Raw genomic sequence first — 23,059 nt, 5'->3', positions numbered from 1 at the left:
CTGAAAGCTGTGAAAACTATCAACTGTGTTTGGAGTAAAACTGAGTATGTGTGATTTCCAGTGGACTGTTCCTTTATGAGCTATATCTATGAGATTAAGGCCGTTGGTGTAATCAACACACAGGTGCTTTACACTTCTCTTTCCCTGGCAAAAGAATATCAAAAGTAATCAGAGGCCGCGCTGCACCACGTGCCCAAGGGACAAGCCCATATGCTTATATATCACTTATATAATTTGTTGTCCATGAAGTCTAATTCGAGTCAGGGTGAACCACATTCCACTTATTTATATAACTATCAATCAAAAATGCACTAATAACATCATGTAAAAAGTATGCAGGTCCCAGCTGAACATGCTTTTGGTAATATTCTCCATCTCTCACTGCATCCTCATCATCTGCCAATCAAACAGATCTTCTCCAGACTCCCCCTGAAGATTGTTCATTTACATTTCTGGCATTTAGTACAGCTAGTCAGGCTAAAGTACAGCTGTCAAACATGGTGAAGGTAGTGAAAAAACCATGCCCATTTAAACATTAAAGAAGTGCATATGCAAATATCCTAAATAAACTAATATTCTAATATAACTCTGTTTTTCTGCACCGATTAATCAGAAATGTGCTCTAGATGTAAATCATGGTGATGTTTGGAAATAGAATAGGCAGTACACATAATCCAACGGGCACCATGCTGCCTAATGCCAGGTGTGGGCTAGAGGAGGGGTATAAAGCCCCCCAGCATTGAGCTGTGGAGCAGTGGAGGAACGGTGTTCTCTGGAATGATGGTGGTGGAGCTCCATCCAGTACTTTTAAATGGGATGAGTTGAGGAGTTGGGGATGAGGAGATGAGATGGTGATCATCATTCAACATCCTGACCTCAATAACACTCTTGTCATTTAATGCTATCAATCAAATCCTCACAGCAATGCTCCTCCTCCTGAATCTAGTAGAAAGTCTTCTTCTCTGGACAGTAGAGACAGTTACTCCAACAGAAGCAGGATCAGCTCTTTTTAATCACCTTGATTTCAGAAGAAACAGTGAATAAGCAGGTGTCCAAATACTTTTCTTTTTCTATATAGTGTATCTTAACTGAATATTAAAACTAAATGTCATGGTTTGTAACAGTGAAATCTAAAATCTGGAACTGGATTTTATGCTGAAGAAGTACGAGTGAAAGATTCGTTTCTAAAAAGGTTCAGTTTATTAATTCACATTTTTTTCATTTAGAATAACATACAGGAAATATTCTGGCAAAAGCAGGCAAACACTACAGTCTCTCTCTCCTGCAGAAGCTCTAAAAAGACATGAATTCACATGTTTACTCACATTTTCCCATAATAACACTCCAATTATGTGTTTTATTGAAATCATTATAGTAATAGATATTGGTTATGTGTCAAAATATCATTCAGAGTAGGTCCCAGATACATTCAACTAAGTGTGACTTTTTTATATATTTGACTAAATATGCAGATATATGCTTCAGTGATCAAAAAGTTACATTTTCAACATAATAATTCAGAGTTTTGACCTTCTGGTGCCAGAAACCATTAAAAAGAAATACAAAATCATACAGTTAAAAACAATACAGGATAAATGGACCAATAGAAATGCATCAAAGTGACTTTATATATTATAATAAGCTAATCGTTTTACACTGACCTGCATTAGAAGTTAAGGATTTTGCTTGACAGTGAGACTCTACAGCTCTGCCAGTGACCCCGACAGCTTTACACTTGGCCTAAAACCTCCTTAACTACAGATATCAGTCACTGTGATTGACAGGGCAAATGACCAATGGGCTTGAGTTTTTGTCACCCTGGTTCAAATGAGGACTGAAATACGGCCGGATCGCTTTGTCGAACACACAGTCAGTGAACGAGTAAATGTGGCTCCTGGCTTCCACATCATAGAAGGAGACCAGCCCCTCCAGGTAGTCCACAAACACTCCCACTTTCTGGGGCTTATCTGTGAGGGACAGCAGGGTCGGAGGGTCTTCCAGAGCAGCGTACTTATCTCCATCATAGAGCACGATGACCCAGTAGCCTTGGCTAGGTTTGAGGGACACCGCTCCCTTCCTGTTGGCCTCCTCTCTTGCCAGCCCGATATCCCAGCCTTGCTTGTCTCCAACGTCCACCACCCAGAACGCCTTGCCGTCAGTCAATCGGTTCCGGCCCAAAACGCTCCCGAACAGATCGAACCTGTCAGGATGGTCGGGGACTTCCATCTGGTCTTCAGAGGTTCGGACCTCTCTGGTGTCCTCAGATACAATCAGCTGAGGGTTAGCGGTGTCAGGATCTAGAGTCACATCCACTGAAAGACCAGAGAACAGGTGCGGCATGAGAGGAGCGAGTGCTGAACACATTGGCTCTTTAACAGAAGAAGGTTCCACACAGGGATCTTAGAGCAATGGTAAAGATAAGTGGTCCTCAGCTGTTCTTCTGCAGAGCTACCGTCTGTTAACGGAGTCAGGAGAGGTGGGTTAGGCTTAGTCCTAAAGACTGTGGGAGGGTAGTTCTCCAGGAGCAAGGTTGGAGGCTGCTGAACTAGAAGAACCACTTTTGGTTCCCTACACTTTTAAAAAACAGGTTCTTTAGCAAAGGCCATCCTAACCCTAACCCTAAACCTAAACCCTAACCCTAAACCTCACCCTAAACACTAAACCCTGACCCTAACCCTAAACGTTTAAAAAACAGGTTCTTTAGCAAAGGCAGTCCTAACCCTAAACCCTAACCCTAAACCTAACCCTAACTCTAAACCTAACCCCTAACCCTAAACCCCTAACCCTATCCCTACACTTTTAAAAAACAGGTTCTTTAGCAAAGGCAGTCCTAACCCTAAACCCTAACCCTAAACCTCACCCTAAACACTAAACCCTGACCCTAACCATAAACCCTACACTTTTAAAAAACAGGCTCTTTAGCAAAGGCCATAACAATCAACACAACTGGTTTTAAGAATTGTTAGAAATGTGGCCCTGCCGGGGTTCCTCTCCGGGTCAGATTTGGGGTAGAGGGAACTGGCCATTGTTTTGATCCTGGCGGATCTTTAGGTGTTAGACTTTGAGGACAGTTGCTCATTGCTCGGATTAGGGTTCGTTGGGATGCAGTTGGTGCTCACATTTGCATTAGAGATGTAAGATCTGCCGGGCTTACCTGCAAACTTCTCAATCCTCTCGATTTCTAGAAGAGAAATGAGAAACAGAGACTCGCTCACTCTCACAGACTCACATCAGGAGCAATGAAATGAGAAGCAGAGCTTGAGAGCAGTCTGTTCCCTCACCAATGCTGGAGAGCTTCTCCAGCTCAGTCTCGATGTCGGCCATCATGGTTGTCTGGGTGTTCCTCATGGTGCCAAAAGTCAGATCTGTATCCACGGCAACATCAGTCCAGTCTTTTCCATTGTCTGGTGCTGGGACAGGAGGATAACCCTAAACGAAACAAACACGAGCGCAATAAACCAGCCGATTCCTAGAATGGACACACACACTATTTGGACAAAAGTATTGGGACACTTGTTTTTGCACCTGGAGGAAGACGATGTTGTCTTCTTCCTGTGTGATCTTCTTCAGGTCAGAGATGGTCTTACTGAACCTAGCGATCTCTCCCTGCAGCTCTTGCTTAAACTTCTCCACCTCCCTCTCCACGCTCCTCCTCTTGTCCTTTAAAGGGCTTAACGCCTCCTCCTCCGCCTTTGCCACTGCCTTCCTCACAGCATCAAACACCTCCTTTACCTCCTCCTCCTCTCGCTTTATCAGAGCCTGCACACATTTCACCAGTAGAGGGCGTCAGTACAGGAGTGTATTGATGAACCATTGATGGACGTGCTCGTCTTTGAAGGGCCGATCTGAGTGATGTCACCAAAACACTTGTTTACGTATGGTATATTCATTTTTTCAGTTGAGCAGATTAGCCCCGCCCAGTGTTTCAGCCCAAAATGCTTTTTGAAAGATGATAAATATAGAGCAACCAATCAGAGCAAAGATAATTTACATAGTCTTAAAGGTGCAGTGCTAACAGCATGCTGTATTGTAATGCAGTGACAGTATGGGACAGTAGATGGACGAGAGAAAGCTGGCTATTCAGAATATGCTTGGGAAATTTCTACCGCAGTCAGCGAGGGCGTCACCGCACTGTTTTGGTCAGCTAAACGTTTCACCAAGAGGTCAGTTCACCACTTCTGCTATTAGACGACTCGTGTGAATTTTGTCTGGTAGTACGGGTTCCCTCCATATTTGACTACATAGAAGACAAATCTACATTAACATGAGTTTAAGCCTACATGGAAACACAGTGTAAATGATAAAGAATGGCTGGATAGGGGCCACTTCATAAAGAAACATGACTGTTTATGATACACATATATAACCAAATACTTTGTTACCTTACTTTAGTAGAAATGTTGGTTATCTATACTTTACTGGAGTAATTATTTATTTTTCAACCGACTTTTTACTTTTTACCCAATTACACACGTGGACAAAATTGTTGGTACCCCTCGATTAATGAAAGAAAAACCCACAATCGTCACAGAAATAACTTAATAACAACTATTACTGACAAAAGTAATAATAAATAAAAATTCTATGAAAATGAACAAATGAAAATCCGACATTGATTTTGAACAATGCTTCAACAGAATTATTTTTAAAAGTAAACTCCTTAAACATGTCTGGACAAAAATGATGGTACCCCTGAAAATAATGGGACCAAATGGACATGTTAAATCATGGTGTGTCCACTAATTAGCATTACAGGTGTCTACAATCTTGTAATCAGTCAGTGGGTCTATATATAGGGCTACAGGTAGTCACTGTGTTGTTTGGTGACATGGTGTGTACCACACTCAATATGGACCAGAGGAAGCGAAGGAAAGAGTTGTCTCAGGAGATTAGAAAGAAAAATTATAGACATGTGTGTTAAAGGTAAAGGTCATAAGACCATCTCCAAGCAGCTTGATGTTCCTGTGACTACAGCTGCACATATTATTCAGAAATTTAAGATCCATGGGACTGTAGCCAACTTCCCTGGACTTGGACGCAGGAGGAAAATTGATGACAAATCAAAGAAACGGGTAATACGAATGGGGGAGCTTCTGGGAGAATATCCTATGGACAAATGAGACAAAAATTGAACTTTTTGCCAAGGCACATCAGCTCTATGTTCATAGCGGAAAAATGAAGCATATCTAGAAGAGAACACTGTCCCTACTGTGAAACATGGAGGAGGCTCTGTTATGTTCTGGGGCTGCTTTGCTGCATCTGGCACAGGGTATCTTGAATCTGTGCAGGGTACAATGAAATCTCAAGACTATCAAGGGATTCTAGAGAGAAATGTGCTGCCCAGTGTCAGAAAGCTTGGTCTCAGTTGCAGGTCATGGGTCTTGAAACAGGATAATGACCCAAAACACACAGATAAAAACACCCAAGAATGGCTGAGGAAAACATTGGACTATTCTGAAGTGGCCTTCTATGAGCCATGACCTAAATCCTATTGAGCATCTTTGGAAGGAGCTGAAACATGCCGTCTGGAAAAGGCACCCTTCAAACCTGAGACAACTGGAGCAGTTTGCTCATGAGGAGTGGGCCAAAATACCTGCTGAGAGGTGCAGAAGTCCTGTAAGTTTGACTTTCTGCAGCATTACAAAACTTCTAGACAATGACTCCTCATATTTTCCTCCATGAAGCTCATGTTAATGCTCAGTAGAGCACAGAGATGCTCCTTTAATAGATCTGATATTACTGAAATGCTTCATTTTCAATGGGCAGATCTGCAGCTGAAACAGGAGCCTAGTGCAGCCCAACATTTTTAACATCAACATTTTAATAGATCATTCTCCTCATTATGACTTTTAGAGAAATGGGTTTTTGGGGAGGGGGGGGTAGTGCACTATAGACCTCTGGGGTGCGGCCTAAGCTTTCGGCCTTTGTTTTCCTTCCATTTCCATGTTTTGCTTCCATCCTTTTACTTTTCTACTTGAAGTCGTTCTGAAACCAGTACTTTTACACTTTTACTGGAGTAAAAAGCTTCAGTTGATACTTCAGCTTCTATAGAAGTCTTTTAAAACCTAGTATCTCCACTCACTTCTACCTGAGGAAAGAATGTGAATATGTTTGACACCTTTGCACATAATATTGCATTAAAATGTCAACATTGGACTTAGTAATAAAAAAAGTAATAAAAGGAGGAAGGATTTGGGCTCTTTAGGCTTCATCAACTGCTCATTATCTGTATTTTAATTTAATTTCCAAAGTAAACACCATACTGTCACTGCCCTGCAAAATACGTTTCTCCATAATGTGACTCTGGCCATTGCTATTTATACTGTGTCAGAATTTAATGATGAATGGACCAATAGAAGTGCTCAGAAATGTTGTAAAATCTTTCACATTGATTCCACTGAAAGTTCAGAAGGTTTTTCTCTCTCCTGTAAAGCTGTTGTTTTGCAATGGACTATGGACTACCTAGTTCCAGCCTTCTAAATATACAGCCTTCTAATTATTCCAGCCAGATGTGTTTGGGCTGGTGGTAGACCACCAGCACTGAGGGTCTTACAGTGGTCTGAATGCTGTTTACGCACCAGACAGTTTTGTGCCGAGTGCTCCAGCTCCTTCTCCTTCTCCTCTCTATGCTGTATTCTCTGCTCCATGTCTTTTATAACACTGCCCAACTCTACCTGGAATGGGAAACACAGACACACACACACACACACACACACACACACACACACACACAAATAATTTAAATAATTAAGATGATCAATAATACTTTTTACTTATATTAATAATATGTATTAATAATAGCAACATTATATATATATATATATATATATAAAAGCCAATCAGAGCAGAGCTTATGCTTTTGTTTACCTTAAGTCTTTCCTAAGTATAATAACAGGGTGGTAAACAAGCTTGAGGGGCTATTCTAGGTGCTATTCTTCTATTCAGCCCAACGACGGTCCACAGGTGTTTTAAGGGGTTAATCAACATTGCCGCATTTTTCACCCCAACCACTTACTATTCACACATCAGTCAACTACTCAAACACTCAACACCTGCATCCTGTGCCAGTTTATGTTAATAAGCAACAACTGATGCTCCAGCCACCCTTACCTCTCTCCTGCCTCGTTCTGTTTCCACGGACACCACCTCCATCGCTTGATCCACACACAGGCTGCAGATGCACTTGTCCTCCTTGCCCCAGTACAGCTCCAGAGGACGGCCATGAGTCAAGCAGGCCCAGTCGTCCAGCTTCTCCACCGGAGCCACCAGCTTGTGGCCCTTCAGTCGCAGCTTGTTCTGGTGTCTTTTCAGATGGAGGTCGCAGTACGACAGCAGACACATCAGGCAGGATTTGACCGCTCTGCTCTTGCGGTTCTCGGGGCAGAGGTCACAAGCCACCTCACCGAGGGTCGCCATGAAATCTTCTGGACATGGCTTCTGGGCTTTCTCGTACTCCTCCAGGAGAGCCTTAAGGATGATGTTCTCGCTCGGTGTCACCAGCAGGTACTTTTTACACAGGGGGCAGGTCAGGTCACTCAGGGTCATGTGGCGTTCCAGGCAAGGCTTGCAGAAGGTGTGGCCACACGGGGTAGTGACAGGGTGGGTCATCTTGTCTAAGCAGATGGGACACTTCAGGTACTGGGAGACGGATACAGGGATGTCCGGCAGAGAAGCATCAGAAGGTGTGGGAGATCTGAAGGAAGCCATGGCCATATCTGAAGTGGTTAAAGCTCTGCTGTGGGTAGAGATCAAGGGTGTGGTTTATTTAGGATCAGCTTACAGCTCCAGGAAGGCCAGGGGCTCTCCGCAACACACCGGCCTTACCCAACCGGAATTCCACCCGGAACTGCCCGCTGCCAGCAGACACTCACTGCCATTCATCACTAACAGACAGACAGACAGAGATAGACAGACAGACAGACAGACAGACGAGGACTGAGACAGACATAGAGATAGATAGATAGATAGACAGGCAGGCATAGATAGAAGATAGATACATAGGCATATAGATGACAAGACAGCCAGATAGACATACAGCCAGACAGACAGATAGATAGATAGTGAGACAGACACACAGAGACTGAGAACATAGTTGTTCAATAATAAAGAATTCTCTCAAATACAACTTGCCTAATAATTCTGCACACACTGTATCTCTATCAACCCAAAAGACTCAAATATCAAAGCTTAATATTTTTGGAAGTTGGAGTGGGTTTATTTTAGATTTGGAGATCTTAGGAGGATATCTGTTTGTGCAGGTAACCATTACTGTGCAGAATTATTAGACAACTTAATAAAAAACAAATATATACCCATCTCACTTGTTTATTTTCACCAGGTAAACCAATATAACATCAATTTCAAATTCAACATCAAAAAATTCAAAAACAAAACCAAAAACAAATCAGTGACCAATACAGCCACCTTTTTTTTACGATGACACTCAAAAGCCTTCCATCCATAGATTCTGTCAGTTGCTTGATCTGTTTCTGATCAGCATTGCATGCAGCAGACACCACAGCCTCCCAGACACTGTTCAGAGAGGTGGACTGTTTTCCCTCCCTGTAGATCTCACATTTCATGAGGGACCACAGGTTCTCTATGGGGTTCAGATCAGGTGAACAAGGGGGCCATGTCATCATTTTTTTCCTACCCTTACTGGAGTATTTGGATGCATGTGATGGAGCATTGTCCTGCATGAAAATCATGGTTCTCTTGAACGATACCGACTTCTTTCTCTACCACTGCTTGAAGAAGGTGTCTTCCAGAAACTGGCAGTAGGTCTGGGAGTTGAGCTTCACTCCATCCTCAACCCGAAAAGGTCCCACAAGTTCATCTTTGATGATACCAGCCCATACCAGTACCCCACCTCCACCTTGCTGGTGTCTGAGTTGGAGTGGAGCTCTCTGCCCTTTACTGATCCAGCCTCGGGCCCATCCATCTGGCCCATCGAGAGTCACTCGCATTTAATCAGGCCATAAAACCTTAAATCAGTCTTAAGATATTCCTTGGCCCAGTCTTGACGTTTTATCTTATGTTTCTTGTTCTAAGGTGGTCGTTTTTCAGCCTTCCTTACCTTGGCCATGTCCCTGAGTATCGCACACCTTGTGCTTTTTGATACTCCAGTAACGTTGCAGCTCTGAAATATGGCAAAACTGGTGGCAAATGGCATCTCGGCAGCGTCACACTTGATTTTCCTCAATTCATGGGCAGTTATTTTGAGCCTTTTTTTTTTCAACACGTTTCTTGCGACCCTGTTGGCTATTTGCCATGAAACGTTTGGCAATTTCAAGACTGCTGCATCCCTCTTCAAGACATCTCACAATTTTTGACTTTTCAGAGTCCGTCAAATCTCTCTTCTGACCCATTTTGCCAAAGGAAAGGAAATTGCCTAATAATTAAGTACACCTTATATAGGGTGTTGATGTCATTAGACCACACCCCTTCTCATTAAAGAGATGCACATCACCTGATTTACTTGATTGGTAGTTGGCTTTCAAGCCTAGAGAGCTTGGAGTAGGACAACATGTATAAAAAGGATGATGTGATCAAAATACTTCAAAATAATTCTGCACACAATGTAGATAGCTAGACAGGTAGACAGATAATCAGATAGACAGACAGATAGATAGATGGATGGGTGGACAGATAGGTGGACAGATAGACCGAGCGATGTACATAAAGAAAGACAGACAGACAGACTGACAAACAATCAAAGCTGGACAGACAGACAGAAAGACAGACAGACAGATAGTGGTAGTGGTGTAAAAACAGTCATAGCTATTTCTTTAGGTGTGGGAAGACTCTGGATGTGTAGACAGACAGACAGGTAGACAGACAGGTAGACAGACAGACGAACTAATATAAAGTCCAATTTACCTTCTGGTTAGAGTCTGGTGTGTTCCTCTGCTCTGCTCTCTCTCTCTCTCTCTCTCTCTCTCTCTCTCTGACCTTCCCTCCTCAGAGTTTTACTCCTGGAGTTTCGTTTCTCTTGAAGCTCAGGATAATGACTTCCTCGTTCTGTGTGTGTTTGCATGTTTTCAGGGCTGTGTGCTGAGTGTGTGTTTTCACTGTTATGCAATACAACAATAGCTTTGATTCCCATGATTCAGTCTCACACCCCGTCTGTAATAACGGGCTGTTAACCTGTGGTACAGAGTTTAAAGAGCAGCTCAGTGATCAGTCCTGAGGATCACACAGTGGAGGAGCCGCTGACTGAAGCTCTGCTGCTGCTGCTCTGTTTAGCAGTTTACTTCTGGTAAAACGTCGACATGCAGAACTCTGCAGAAACAAAACCGAAACTAAGCCTGGCTGAAGTCAGCTGGGAGGAAGCGGGGTTAACGTGCACACTTCCCACTCAGACCAGGTCTGATTACAGCAGAGAACACAATCAGACAGCAGCCTCGAAAATCAGACCTGCATTTAATCACTGCTGGATACAAAGTCGACAATCATCAGCACCAATCACACTAACTCAGCAAAACCGGTTCTATACAGTACTGAGAAAAGGTTCTCCGACACATACAAATAGTGGCGCTATATAGAACCATCTACAAAAGGTTTTCCACCAAAGTGAAGAACTTTATAACCAGGGCAAGAACCATGGATACCTTAAAAGTTGCTTTGAGTGGTCATGGTTGTATATTAAACCACTGTCTTTACTAAAGAACCCTTTTTAAAAAGTACACACTATACGCAACTGGGGTTCTATACAGTAATAAAAATGGTTCTCTGACACAAACAAATAGTAGAACTAATTTTGATGCAATATGGAACCAACAAAAGGTTTTCCACCAAAGCCAAGAACCACAACGCCTCAAAAAGGTGCTTTGAGTTGCCATGGTTCTGTTGGTTCTAGTCTCTACTAAATAACCTCTTTATATAGTATATGCTATAAGCAACAGGGGGTTCTTTACAGTACTACAAATGGTTCTCTAATACAAATTGAATCAACAAAAGGTTTTTCTCCAATGCAGAGAACCCTTTAACCAGGCCAAGAACCACAGACGCCTCAAAAAGGTGCTTTGATTTGTCATGGTTCTAAATAAAACCACTGTATTAACTAAAGAACCATTTTAAAAAGTACACACTATACGCAACAGGGGTTCTATACAGTACTAAAAATGGTTCTATAAAACAGTAAAACTGTGTTTGGTGGAATATTAAATCAATTCCATATAGAATCATCTACAAAAACAAATAACCATTTAACCAGACCAAGAACCACAGACGCCTCAAAAAGGTGCTTTGATTTGTCATGGTTCTATATTAAACCACTGTCTCTATTAAAGAACCCTTTTAAAATGTATACACTTTAAGGGGTTCTATATAGTACTAATGTTGTCATGGTTATATTGGTTCTAGTGTCTATTAAAGAACTCTTTTAGTATACACTATAAGCAACAGGTTTTTTTTTTTACAGTACTACAATGGTTCTCTGACACAAATTGAATCAACAAAAGGTTTTCCACCAATGCAGAGAACCTTCTAATCAGGCAAAGAACCACTGAAGCCTCAAACTATTGCTTTGCCAATTGAGTTGTCATGGTTCCATATAAAATTACTGTCTTTACCAAGGAACCCTATAAGCAGCAGGGGTTCTATACAGTGCTGAAAAGGGGTGTTTTAACCTATTTTAATACTATATAGAACCATCTACAAAAGGTTTTCCACCAAAACAAAAAAACAAACAAACACTCTAAGAAAAAGGGTTCAGTGCAACACTGAAAAGAGGTTCTCTAACAATACTGGAACCCTTTTTGGTCATGTATAGAACCATTTCATAAAACATATCCATACAGAACCATCAATAAAAGGTGTTCCACCATTCCAAAGAGCCCTTTGGCTTGGCATAGAACCACTGAAGCGCCCAAATGGAGTTTTGAGTGGTCGTGCTTCTATGTAGAACCATTGCTTTTACTAAAGAACCTCTTTTAAACATATAACCCTTTTGCTTACCACTGTAAGCAAAAGGGTTCTACACACCAGCGTTTTGGAAGAATATAGAACCACCTACAAAAGGCAAAGAACCCTTTAACCAGACAAAGAACCACTGAATCATTGTTGAACCATTGTCTTTACTAAGGAACCTTTATTAAATGGTGTACACTAAGCTACAGGGGTTCTGTACCATACTGGAAAGTTATTTAACGATAGTGGAACAATTTTTAAAATCATACACAACCATTTACAAAAGGTTTTCCACCTGTGCGAAGAACCCCTGAAGCATCCAAATGGGGCTGTAAGGGGGAGTTGTTATGGTTCTATGTAGAACCATCACCTTTTGAAGCAGCATGCACTCCAATAGTGGAACTAATAGTGGAACCCTTACTGATGCTAATTTTTAACACATTATACACTCTAATCAAAAGGGTTCTATACAGTACTGACAAAGACATATTTAACAACGCGGAACCTATTTTTGTGCTATATAGAACCAGCTACAAAAGATTTTCCACCAATGTGAGGAGCCCTTTAACCAGGCAAAGAACCACTGAATCATCCAAACTGTGGATTGGGTTCTTTGTAGAACCATTGCATTTAGTAAAGAACCCTTGAAGAACCACTGTCTTTTAAGGGTATAGGGATGCATGATTATTATTGTATCTCCTGTAGGTGGCGGTATAGAGCACCGCTTTGAAGCAGATCAACTTCAGCTTACAGTGAGAGCTAGCCTAAAGCTAAAGTACAGCTTCCAAACATGGTGGAGGTAGTTTCACACACTGCTACTGTAACTAAGACCCCCAAAGTAAACAATGAGAACGCCGCCCGCCCCCTGAATCCCCATATACACTGACAGCAGCTGATGTTTTGGACACAGGTGGGTCAGAACCGTACTGTTGGTGTTAGAATCAGACTGATCCAACGGTCTTTGGTTCTCAGCACTGTTTGCTGTGCATGGTGTCCACCACCGGGCAGATGCTCAGCGTGTCCGAGGCCTTGTCGCAGCAGTACAGGTAGAAGAACGGGAAGAGCTTTTCTCCGAATGAGTCCATAAAGGTGTAGATGTGACTTCTCGCCACCGCGTCGTAAAACGACACCTGTCCTTCCTCACAGTCCACGTACACGCCCACTCTCCTCAGCCGGGGCTCGATGGACAGGAGGACGGGTGGGGAGGTGGAGACCCTGTACTCCTGCCCCTTCTTCATAGCCAGTGCCCAATAGCCATGAGCTGTGCTCACAGCGATCCGCCCCTTCCTGTTGACTGATGCACGGGCCACGCCCAGGTACCAGTCGTCCTTTTCTCCGACCTGCACTTCCCAGTAATGACGGCCAGCGCTGAAGCTCTCCCGGCCCAGGGTGATGACCACGGTGTCGAAGCGTTCAGGGGTATCCGGTAGGTCCTGCCACGCTCCCAGGTGACGCACCTGCCGTCTGTCCTCCGACAGCTGGAGCCAGGGATTGGCCGTGTCAGGGTCAAGGGTCACGTCCACTTCAGATGGAGATAAAAAAAATAATAAATACACGTATTTGTCATTTTATTTATTTTATTTTTAAATAATTAAAAAAAAAAGTTTGATGTTTGATAAAGTTTCAGCAAATCATCGCTGTCACTCAAAAACCTTCATCTCCAGAACAGCAGCTTTACAGGAGGAGAAAAAACCTGCTGAACTTTTAATGGAAGTCAATGGGAAAAGATTTCATTCAGAGCCATTTTGGAGCATTTCTATTGGTCCGTTCATAATGAAATTCCGATATAACATAAAGAACGACTGCCAGATTCACATTATGGAGAAAAATTAAAAACAGCAGATACAAGGAGATACAAGGTTTTTGCATGACAGCAACAAAATACTGGACACTACAGTCCACACAGACTTATATGGAAACTATGGTCCATACTAGGATACAGTACACTGCTGTCGTCGACTTTACTACAGTGTTTAAACATCCTTATAGGGCCTGAATCCATATCCTGCATCTCTGTATGTTACTGTCCCCTCTGAGCTCCACGTCCAACATATATGTGGTATTGTGAACTAATAAACCCCGTCATAAATCATATTTATGACCATTTCCTAGTCGTAAATAGTTCCTTATTCTTCAGCCTGTTTCGGCTTCTGTGCTTTGATAAATGTAAATGTTTAAAATGAAAATCTTCAAAAACTAAAAAGTAAAATGTCATTTTTGATGCTTTTAAAATGTTCGTTTTTTATTCAGACATATATTTTTTACAGTACGGTTATTTAGAGGTTACTATTAGAATAGTGCTTTAATTAAGTTAAGCAAATTTACATCTCTTAAAAAAGCTGACTTGTTCAATTAATTAATCAATCAATAAATCAATCAATCATTTAATTAATTAAAAGCAAATAACAGGGACATTTCTAGATGACTCGTTGTACAGGAAGGTACACACAGAATTTGGAGGGGCAGAGCTGTACCTTCTGCTAGCCTAATAATATTGCTAGTTATTGTTATTGTTAGTATTAGTAGTAATATTACTGCCACACGCATTCATACAATATTTTATTTCTGGCATAAAACTACATCTAAAACTGTGATTGTGTCTTTGAATCACTATTTCACAATAGCTAGATAAACAGGCTTTAGTTTACTGTTATATTGGTGAGCTCACAAAGCTCATTTTGCAAGCTTGGGTTAGCAATGCCCCTTTCACTAGCTAGCATAAATAATGCTAGTACTATGCTAATGTAACTGATGCCTTTCCGAATAGTGGTCTAATAATTTTAGTAGGTTTTACCGATATCAGTGGCCTTAATCAAAAATCATACAGCTATGCGGTATCATCACTGCGTCAGAATTTCCTTTAAATATTTACGAACTAAACCTTCTCTGACTGAAAAATGGTTTCAGTTGGATGTGATGACACCCCTGCTACTCACTGTCCTAAACTTTCTAAATAAAATGTAATGATTTAACAAGTTACATTTTTTCTTATTCACTCAAAATATATGTAATTCTCAGAAGTTGCAAAAAATGTAATCTATTGGTCACAAAAAAACCCAGGAAGTTTATATAAATGACCAGTCAAAGTTTGTTTGACCAGTTTGAACACAATGTTTTATATCATTTTTTAAATAGTTTTTATCATTTTATATAGTTTTTTTTATATTTGTATCAAAAGACTTTCGCTTCAGTTGTTTTCATTTAGAACCTGTTTAAAACCCACAAATGAATCTAAACGTAAAATAACTGGAAGTTTGGATATGTTAAGTTTCAGCACTGGTCACACTGGTCACACACAGACCGTACCTGAGTACTTCTGAACCTTCTTCAGCTCTGTCAGAAAGGAGATAATAAAAATATATATAAATATAAATGTAAGTGATTCAGTATAAAGAGCAGCTTCTGTTTCTGAAGAACAGTGGAGGACGAACAGCAGAGGACGAAACAGTGGAAGACGAACAGTGGAGGATGAACAGTGAGGAAGGGACAGTGGAGGGATGAACAGTGGAGGAAAGAACAGTGGAGGGACGAACAGTGGAGGAAGAACAATGGAGGGACGGAACAGTGGAGGGACGAACAGTGGAGGAAGAACAGTAAAGAAGGAACAGTGAAGAAGGAACAGTGGAGAAGGAACAGTGGAGGGACGAACAGTGGAGGACAAACAGTAAAGAAGGAACAGTGAAGAAGGAACAGTGGAGAAGGAACAGTGGAGGGACGAACAGTGGAGGAAGAACAATGGAGGGACGGAACAGTGGAGGGACGAACAGTGGAGGAAGAACAGTAAAGAAGGAACAGTGAAGAAGGAACAGTGGAGAAGGAACAGTGGAGGGACGAACAGTGGAGGACAAACAGTGGAGGACAAACAGCGGAGGACAAACCGCGGAGGGACGGAACAGTGGAGGGATGGAACAGTGAAGAAGGAACAGTGGAGGAAAGAACAGTGGAGGGACGAACAGTGGAGGGACAAACAGTGGAGGACAAACAGCGGAGGACAAACCGCGGAGGGACGGAACAGTGGAGGGATGGAACAGTGAAGAAGGAACAGTGGAGGAAGGAACAGTGGAGGAAAGAACAGTGGAGGGACGAACAGTGGAGGGACGAACAGTGGAGGACGAACAGTGAAGAAGGAACAGTGAAGAAGGAACAGTGAAGGGACAAACACTGGAGGGACGAACTGTGGAGGGACAAACAGTGGAGGAAGGAACACCCACCAGTTTCTGCAAGTTTCTCTATCTCCTCTGTCAGGGTCTCCTCCAGTCTGGATACAGCTCTCCTGATGGTCCCCACACAGTGATCTGTGTGGACATGAGTCTCAGACCAGTTTTTGGTTCGGGGATGGGTGATCAGAGACGGGAAGTTCTGAAAATTTACATTTATGTCATGATGTCTGTTTTTATTGATACCCTTTATCTGTGGTCTCCAACCCTCCTTCATTTCTACCTTCAGAAGTTCCTGATTGGCTGAATGAGGCATGCTTGAATTGGGTTAAAGCTGAAAACTTAAAGTAGCTCCACAGAGGGATGGTTGGAAACCACTGCTGTATTTTTTCATGCAAAAAATAAATGAGTGTCCTCTCCACTACCCAACACTGACCACAAGAGGGCAGAAGAGTAAAGCACAATTCCTACCCTTAGGTAAAACCAGTGAGATGCCGCACAGTGCGGCTGTGCCCCTCTTAGAGGTGACTGGTAAACTCCCACCTGGAGAAAGTGAATGTGGTCATCGGTGTGAGCGAGATGGTCCAGCTCACTGTTCCTCGTCTTCAGCGCGGTAATCTCCTGTTCGAGTTCCTGGATGAGACTCTCAGCCCAGTGTTCCGTTTCCCTCTGCTTCTCTTCAATGGCCAGGACAAGCTCGGCCTGGGCCTTCTGAACCGCACGGACCAGATCTGAGAAGACCTGCATACTGTCCTCGATCTCCCTCTGGGCACTGCTCTGGAGACACGGAAGACAGCGGAAGGTGCACAGAAGCGGTGTTTAGTGATTAGCACTGGAGCTTGTACTCGGCATACGGGGCCTAGAGATCTGGGACCCATGTGAGATTAAAGTGGGCCACTCAGAGTCCACTTTGAGGTTGGTGTGGCGCAACAGACAACACCACGACCTGCCAATTAGGAGTTACCGCAGCTTCCTCCGGAAGCTGAGAAAGGCCCGTCTCCCTCCACCCATCCTCACCCTCTTCTATAGAGGGACCATAGAGAGCATCCTGAGCAGCTGCATCACTGCCTGGTTTGGGACCTGCACAGCCTCTGACCGCAAGACCCTCCAACGCATTGTGAGGACAGCTGAGAGGATCATCGGAGTCTCTCTCCCCTCCGTCATGGACATTTACACTGCCCGCTGCATCCGCAAAGCAACCAGCATTGTGGATGACTCCACCCACCCTTCACACAGACTGTTCTCCCTCCTGTCATCAGGAAGAAGGTACCGCAGCATCCGGTCCAACACGACCAGACTCTGCAATAGCTTCTTCCACCAAGCCATCAGACTTCTCAACTCCAGAGACTGAACTGATGGTTCTTCTGTTCCATGCACACTCTCTGCAATACAAGTTATGTTGTAAGTCGCTCTGGAGAAGAGCATCAGCTAAACATATCATGCCCACGCCCACCTGGAACCCACCTAGCCCACGTTCCACCCAGTTAAGCCCCACATGTTGGCTGGGATTGGCCCAAAATTGATAGAAATATGCCATCTTTAATTAGCTGTGGTGAAATGATCATATGGCTCTTATGAGTTCTTACTTTATTCAGTTCCACACAGTGTTTGATGTCCTCCACCTTCTTCAGACGTTCCTGGATCATCTGCTGGACCTCGGACTCGGTTTTCCTCAGCTGAACCTGTTAATTGTCACATTTTATACACCGTCAGTTTAAACTGTGTAACTCTGAGCTCCAGATGTTGCATCTTCCTGTTCCTCCTCTTACCTTCTTCTCAGTCCATTCGCGTTCAACGGGGACAGTGTAGTGGGCCCTGTGGTCCATCTCAGTGCACAGCACACACACCATGATCTGGTCTTTCTTACAGAACAGCTCCAGCAGCCTCTCGTGCTTCTTACACATACGGTCCTCCAGGTTCTGTACGGGCTCGATCAGCTTGTGCTTGGTGAACCTGGCCGTGTGAGTCTTCAGATGTTCCTCACAGTACGAAGTGAGGCACACCAGACATGCCTTCACAGCCCGCTGCTGGGGCCCGGTACAGACGTCACAGGACACTTCATGCGCCCAAGGCCCGCTGGCCGTCGGCGGGATCAATTCTGGTACTTCTTCAGGCAGTACTTCAGGAAGTTCCTCGGCCTCTGCGACCCATTGCTGCTGGTTCTGCTGTGGCTTCAAGATGGGTTTGCCCCTCATTTCTTTGAACTGCTCTGCGATCTCACGCAGCACGGTATTGATGCTAATGTCCGGCTGCTTGAAGAAGGTCTTCTTGCACATTGGGCACATGAAGAGGGCGCTGGACTTCCAATAGTTGCCAATGCAGGCCATGCAGAAGTTGTGTCCACAGGGGATGGACACCGGATTGGTGAACACATCCAGGCAGATAGAACAGTGCACCTGCTCCTCCACGAGCATGTTTGTAGGGGAAGCCATTCCTGAGCGGAAGACGAATTTGGGGAATTATAATGTAAATACTGTTAAATTCTAGATACGCTATATGGACAAAAGTATTGGGACACCTACACATTCCTCCTACAGGAGCTTTTATAAGACATTTACATTTACATTTATGGCATTTAGCAGATGCTCTTATCCAGAGCGACTTACAAAGTGCTTTGCTATTTAGACATCCCATAAGACATCCCATTCTAAACCCATAGGCTTTATTAATCTGGAGCCGGTCCCCCTTTGCTCTAAGCTCTACCAGCAGCAGCAGCAGGTCTGGAGCTCTGCAGTTACTGAGTCAGTTGGAGGCTTTTCTGCACTCTGCTCTGAGCTCAGCACTCGGCCCTGACCCCGCTCTGTAACTTTACGTGGTCTGACAGACACTCAGTGGACACTGAGCTGCTCTCTGAGAGCTGTTCCTCCTAAACTCTTCCACTGTTCAATAATAACACCACTCACAGCTGATGGAGGAAGATCTAGGAGGGAGGAGATTTCACCAGCTGCCTTGTTGTTGTTGGTGCAGCGGTGTCTCCTATTACATACAGAACCACGCTGGAGTTCAGTGAGCTCTTCAGAACCTCCCGTTCTTTCACTGATGTGGGTAAGAAAGACAGACTGCAGGGCTAGAGGCTGGATTTTATACACCTGTGACTGAATGGGACTGAATCACACACCTGAATCCAGTGATTTAAAAGCATGTCTCAATACTTTTGTCTATTTTGATTGTATTTGTAGATTTTTTCCAAGGTAGACTTATTTTACAGCAGTGAATTATAATAAATTATATTATATCAAATTAAAATGTCTTGGTTTTTAATTTATTAAACATCTCAGATGCACAAAAAATCCTGAAAGTACAGAAAAGATTTATTACTTTCTGGAAAACTAAAAATGCAATTAATTAATTATTAATAATTAATAATTTTGATAATTTACCAACAATAGTCATATTTGTTGTACTGTCATAGTACCACTTTTACACATTTCAGTTTAAAATATATCAGTTAAAATATTGAAACCCCAACAAAAAATTGTCCAATCAGAACCCTCTGTTTTCTTTGTGGTTTTTAGGTAGACACAGCCAAGCCAGCCTTCTTTCCCACTGGTTAGGCCTTCAGGGGGTGGGCTGAAGGCCTTCTGCAGTAAATACCAACACACTGTGTTTAAGAAGTCATCATGATTCAGTTTCTAGTGAATGGAACCAATTTATATAGAAAAACCTTACTCTAGGCCTTCTGGATGTTCTAAATACATCAGTGACTAGGAATAGCTTTAGCAGCCCAATTAGATTTCAGTCTGACAGTGGCAGCCGAACTTCGGCATTCAGGGTCAGGTACATTTTGAAGCATGGTTCCAGACTCAAATAAACATCTAGAACAGTCCAGCAATGTTCACCTGCATCAGTGTTGGCTTTCCGGTCGGAATTCCCAATGAAATTTGATGTATTTGACCAACTCATGACATTTGCAGCCTAGCTCTAATGCTAACAGGTCGCCACTGCTGACACGTACATGTCATTTCCAAGCACTAGGCTCTAACATCAGACTTTCACAGTTATGCTTGAGCAAGGAGCTTTGATTAGTACTCCTGCTGTTGGGACTGTTGGCCGTTGCTGTCAGCAGCATGTCACAACCCCTAGAACCCGAGTCAGAGCAAGGAGGACCCACAGAAACATGGAAGGCCTGGCTATTCATAGAACTCTAAGATTAACATCCCCCCAAATACACCAGTCAGGGCAATGTCCTGCTTCACCTCGCTTTTCACAGTCAAGCACACTCATATCTAGAACTTCATACTGGTTCAGAGACTTTATACGGGTTCTAAAGACTTAGAATGAGACATACTAGATGTTTTGTGTTTGGCTTAGAGGAAAGTGCAAAGTTCTTGATGGTGGTTCGAGAGCATGCAAGACTATTAGAGGCATAATAGAGCTTCTCTCAGATCAGAGAGCTTGACACATCTACAGCTCATATTAGCAGTATGTGTTAGGTGGCCGTTATTGAATACACAGGTTTTAGAGATTTTGAGACTCACCAGGGAGCTGTAGCAGCAGAAAGTCCCTTCATAGAGTGACCACTCTTCTCTGGACAGCAGTGACACGCGACACAGCTGACTCCCCCTTGAAAATATCCCCACCCCCCTTCCCTTAGCCTAGTTTTAATTTTACACTTCCAGACTGGGGGTCTTACTGGCGGTAAAGGAGAAATGTTTAACCCCTCACATGCCACTCGTTTTACTGTACTCCACCAGTCTGCACCACGTCTACACCGTGTTAGATAAATCAAATCGGTTTAGCATTTAGCACAAATAAGTGAAAAAACTAAACAAAATATTGTTAATTGTTTATTTATTTTATTGAAAATATTAGTAAATTTTGTAAAGTAGAGAACATGACTTATTGTTACTTATTATTTATGTTATTAAACATCACAACCACCAAACTATTTCTGCGTTTGTAAATAGAAAATGTAACAGTGTCAAATTATGTCCTATGAAAAGTAACCCTTTTAATAGGACATTACCAGCTATTGTCACGTGACAATACAGAACCAATAATTTCCCCTTTAATGTAGACAGAAATATTCTCAGTTATTAATTGATTGATTGTAGAATCTAAATATTTCCCAACAACCAGTGATTAATCAGAGATTAATCTTCATTAATCTTCATAGAACCTTCTGAGTAAACATTTATATGATGGTCAGCAGTGTCCATTCTCCACTGTAGCTTTAGCCATGTTTCACCGTGGTGATGACCAGGGCTCCGGCGTTCTTCCCTTCATGATGGACGCAGGGGCTGAAGATGGGGTGCACGCTCTCGCCGAACGTATCCATGAAGGTGTAGAGGTGAGACTGTGCCTTCGCATCATAGAAGGACACCTGCCCTCCTTCGTGATCCAGGTATACGCCCAACTTATGGGGCAGCGTGGGCAGCTGGAGGGGGATCCTGCTGGAGGCCAGGGCCTTCACCTCTCCGTTCTTCAGCCATAGGCACCAGTAGCCGCCTTCTGGGCTCAGCCTGATTTCTCCTTTGCGGCGGGCGGACGCTCGGGCCACTCCGATGGTCCAGGCCATCTTCCGGCCGACCTCCACCTCCCAGTAGTGCCTGCCGGACGAGAGGCCCTCGCGGCCCAGCACGAACAGGGCCGGACTGAAGCGGCGTGGACTGTCCGACTGGGATAAGGGTTTGCGGGCCTCCTCGTAATGCACCTGCCGGCCGTCTTCGGAGACCACCAGGCTACGCTGTGCTGTAGCCGGGTCCATGAACACCTCACCTGGAGGAGGAGTGTTACGTAGTTAGACGAGCGGCAACATCTGTAGAAACATCTGGATGCTGAGAAAATTGATGCACGGAAAGCTGAAACTGAAATTTAGGACAGGGCCAAAAATAGCGTGCCAGGTTTGACCCCCATTTCATTTTATTTACCTCCTTTTTAGTAACATCACATACAGTATATGAATGTATTATGGTATTATCCATGCTTATGAATAGAGCTTTGCACCACAATGCAGGGTTTTGTAGTAGGGTGTGTACACGCTGAAGATATTTGGATTAATTTAATAGAAAATCCATAAAATGTTTGGATATATAACTATTTTTGTCAAATCTTCAACATTTGTTCTAATTTTCAATATTTGAGCCAAAACCCAACATTGGACTGCTATCGTAAGTGTCCCAGAGCTTCAGAAGGCAGGGATTATTAAATGGCACTTACTTGCATAATTCTGCATCTTTCTGAGCTCTGCAAAAAAGAGCATATATTGGTAGTAAATGATTAGTAGCACAGAAAACCATCAACACCATATAAACAACCATGTATCAGTGAGTCGTCTACAGCTCGCTAAAGGAATTCTCCATGCTACCCTTCTTAAAGTCCCCTGTATGACTGATTACCATTAATAAATCATGCTTATAATAGACGTCGATAGGCAGCTGCTCCACCAGCTCCTCACGGACTGCTGTTATCAGTGTGTTCTGAGTTAAGGGTTCTCCTTTAGGAGACGCAGGCTATATCTACACACACATGTAAATTAGGTTTGTGCAACAGACTGTAGAATACACATGCAGACCGGGTCACTGGAGTATTCCTGTAATAGCTGCCCGGATTAACAGACGTGTTACCTTTCCCATACAGGCGCTTCACCTCCTCCTGGAATTTCTCGACGAGTGTGCTGACGGACTTCCTGATCGTGCCCAGGTACAGGTCTGTGTTCACCGACACACCTGTCCAGTCAGCCGGCTCAGGGGGAGGAGGGAGAGTGTTGAGGTGCTGCAGGAGAGAAAGTCCATGTTTCAGAAGAAAGATGCTCTTCTACAATTACAGGATGTTGTAGAGCCTAGTGCTGTATAGTGTCTGCGTCTGCGCTGTGTAGTGTCAGCGTCTACATTAGCATCACTGTATAGTGTCTGCATCAGCGGCGCTGTATAGTGTCTGCATCAGCGGCGCTGTATAGTGTCTGCATCAGCGGCTTATATATGATTGAATTATGATTATGAACTGATTATGAACTTGTGAAAGTGATCTTCACACTCACACACCTGCAGGAA

General features: G+C 43.3%; 3 protein-coding genes across 4 annotated transcripts in view; all 3 read right to left on the bottom strand.

Annotated features, from left to right (window-relative positions):
• Positions 1-1,181: 1,181 nt before the first annotated feature.
• LOC140546400 (E3 ubiquitin-protein ligase TRIM39-like) lies at positions 1,182-10,232 on the bottom strand. 2 transcript variants are annotated; one of them, XM_072669619.1, is made up of 7 exons: positions 9,880-10,232; positions 7,111-7,735; positions 6,579-6,674; positions 3,526-3,759; positions 3,282-3,429; positions 3,155-3,181; positions 1,182-2,312 (listed from the first exon to the last, which is right to left on the bottom strand). In XM_072669619.1, the coding sequence occupies exons 2-7, from the start codon at positions 7,711-7,713 to the stop codon at positions 1,765-1,767; spliced, it is 1,656 nt and encodes a 551-aa protein (XP_072525720.1). In that variant the 5' UTR covers positions 7,714-7,735; positions 9,880-10,232; the 3' UTR covers positions 1,182-1,764. The 2 variants fall into 2 exon arrangements, with proteins under 2 accessions (XP_072525720.1, XP_072525721.1); XM_072669620.1 differs by having other exon boundaries at positions 7,111-7,732.
• Positions 10,233-12,878: 2,646 nt separating this feature from the next.
• Positions 12,879-18,499, bottom strand: LOC140546401 (E3 ubiquitin-protein ligase TRIM39). Its single transcript, XM_072669621.1, has 6 exons — positions 17,837-18,499; positions 17,654-17,749; positions 16,611-16,844; positions 16,122-16,269; positions 15,217-15,243; positions 12,879-13,432 (listed from the first exon to the last, which is right to left on the bottom strand). Exons 1-6 carry the CDS (start codon positions 18,497-18,499, stop codon positions 12,879-12,881), a joined length of 1,722 nt encoding a protein of 573 aa, XP_072525722.1.
• A 2,417-nt stretch (positions 18,500-20,916) lies between these two features.
• Positions 20,917-23,059, bottom strand: part of btr12 (bloodthirsty-related gene family, member 12) — an 11,472-nt gene continuing 9,329 nt past the window's right edge. The window contains exons 4-7 of the mRNA XM_072669618.1: positions 23,051-23,059; positions 22,634-22,781; positions 22,227-22,253; positions 20,917-21,785 (exon numbers count right to left, since the gene is read on the bottom strand). The exon at positions 23,051-23,059 is cut by the window's right edge and continues 225 nt beyond it. Coding sequence (XP_072525719.1) covers positions 21,241-21,785; positions 22,227-22,253; positions 22,634-22,781; positions 23,051-23,059 — 729 coding nt within the window. The 3' untranslated portion in view covers positions 20,917-21,240. The remainder of the gene's footprint in view (positions 21,786-22,226; positions 22,254-22,633; positions 22,782-23,050) is intronic.

The sequence above is a fragment of the Salminus brasiliensis genome, chromosome 24 (genome assembly GCF_030463535.1).
Source record: "Salminus brasiliensis chromosome 24, fSalBra1.hap2, whole genome shotgun sequence".
In the NCBI taxonomy this organism is placed as follows: Eukaryota; Metazoa; Chordata; class Actinopteri; order Characiformes; family Bryconidae; genus Salminus; species Salminus brasiliensis.
Note: the sequence above shows the minus strand (reverse complement) of the source record. Positions and strands in the feature narration are given on the sequence as shown.

Excerpts from the sequence above, each read along its gene's own strand:
- LOC140546400 (XM_072669619.1), bottom strand. The coding sequence starts at position 7,713 with ATGGCCATGGCTTCCTTCAGATCTCCCACACCTTCTGATGCTTCTCTG. Across the intron at positions 6,675-7,110 it reads CAGAACGAGGCAGGAGAGAG|GTAGAGTTGGGCAGTGTTAT; the intron begins GTAAGGGTGGCT and ends TTCCCATTCCAG. Across the intron at positions 3,760-6,578 it reads ACTCGGCACAAAACTGTCTG|GCTCTGATAAAGCGAGAGGA; the intron begins GTGCGTAAACAG and ends AAATGTGTGCAG.
- LOC140546401 (XM_072669621.1), bottom strand. The coding sequence starts at position 18,499 with ATGGCTTCCCCTACAAACATGCTCGTGGAGGAGCAGGTGCACTGTTCT. Across the intron at positions 17,750-17,836 it reads GCGAATGGACTGAGAAGAAG|GTTCAGCTGAGGAAAACCGA; the intron begins GTAAGAGGAGGA and ends GACAATTAACAG. Across the intron at positions 16,270-16,610 it reads ACCACATTCACTTTCTCCAG|AACTTCCCGTCTCTGATCAC; the intron begins GTGGGAGTTTAC and ends GTAAATTTTCAG.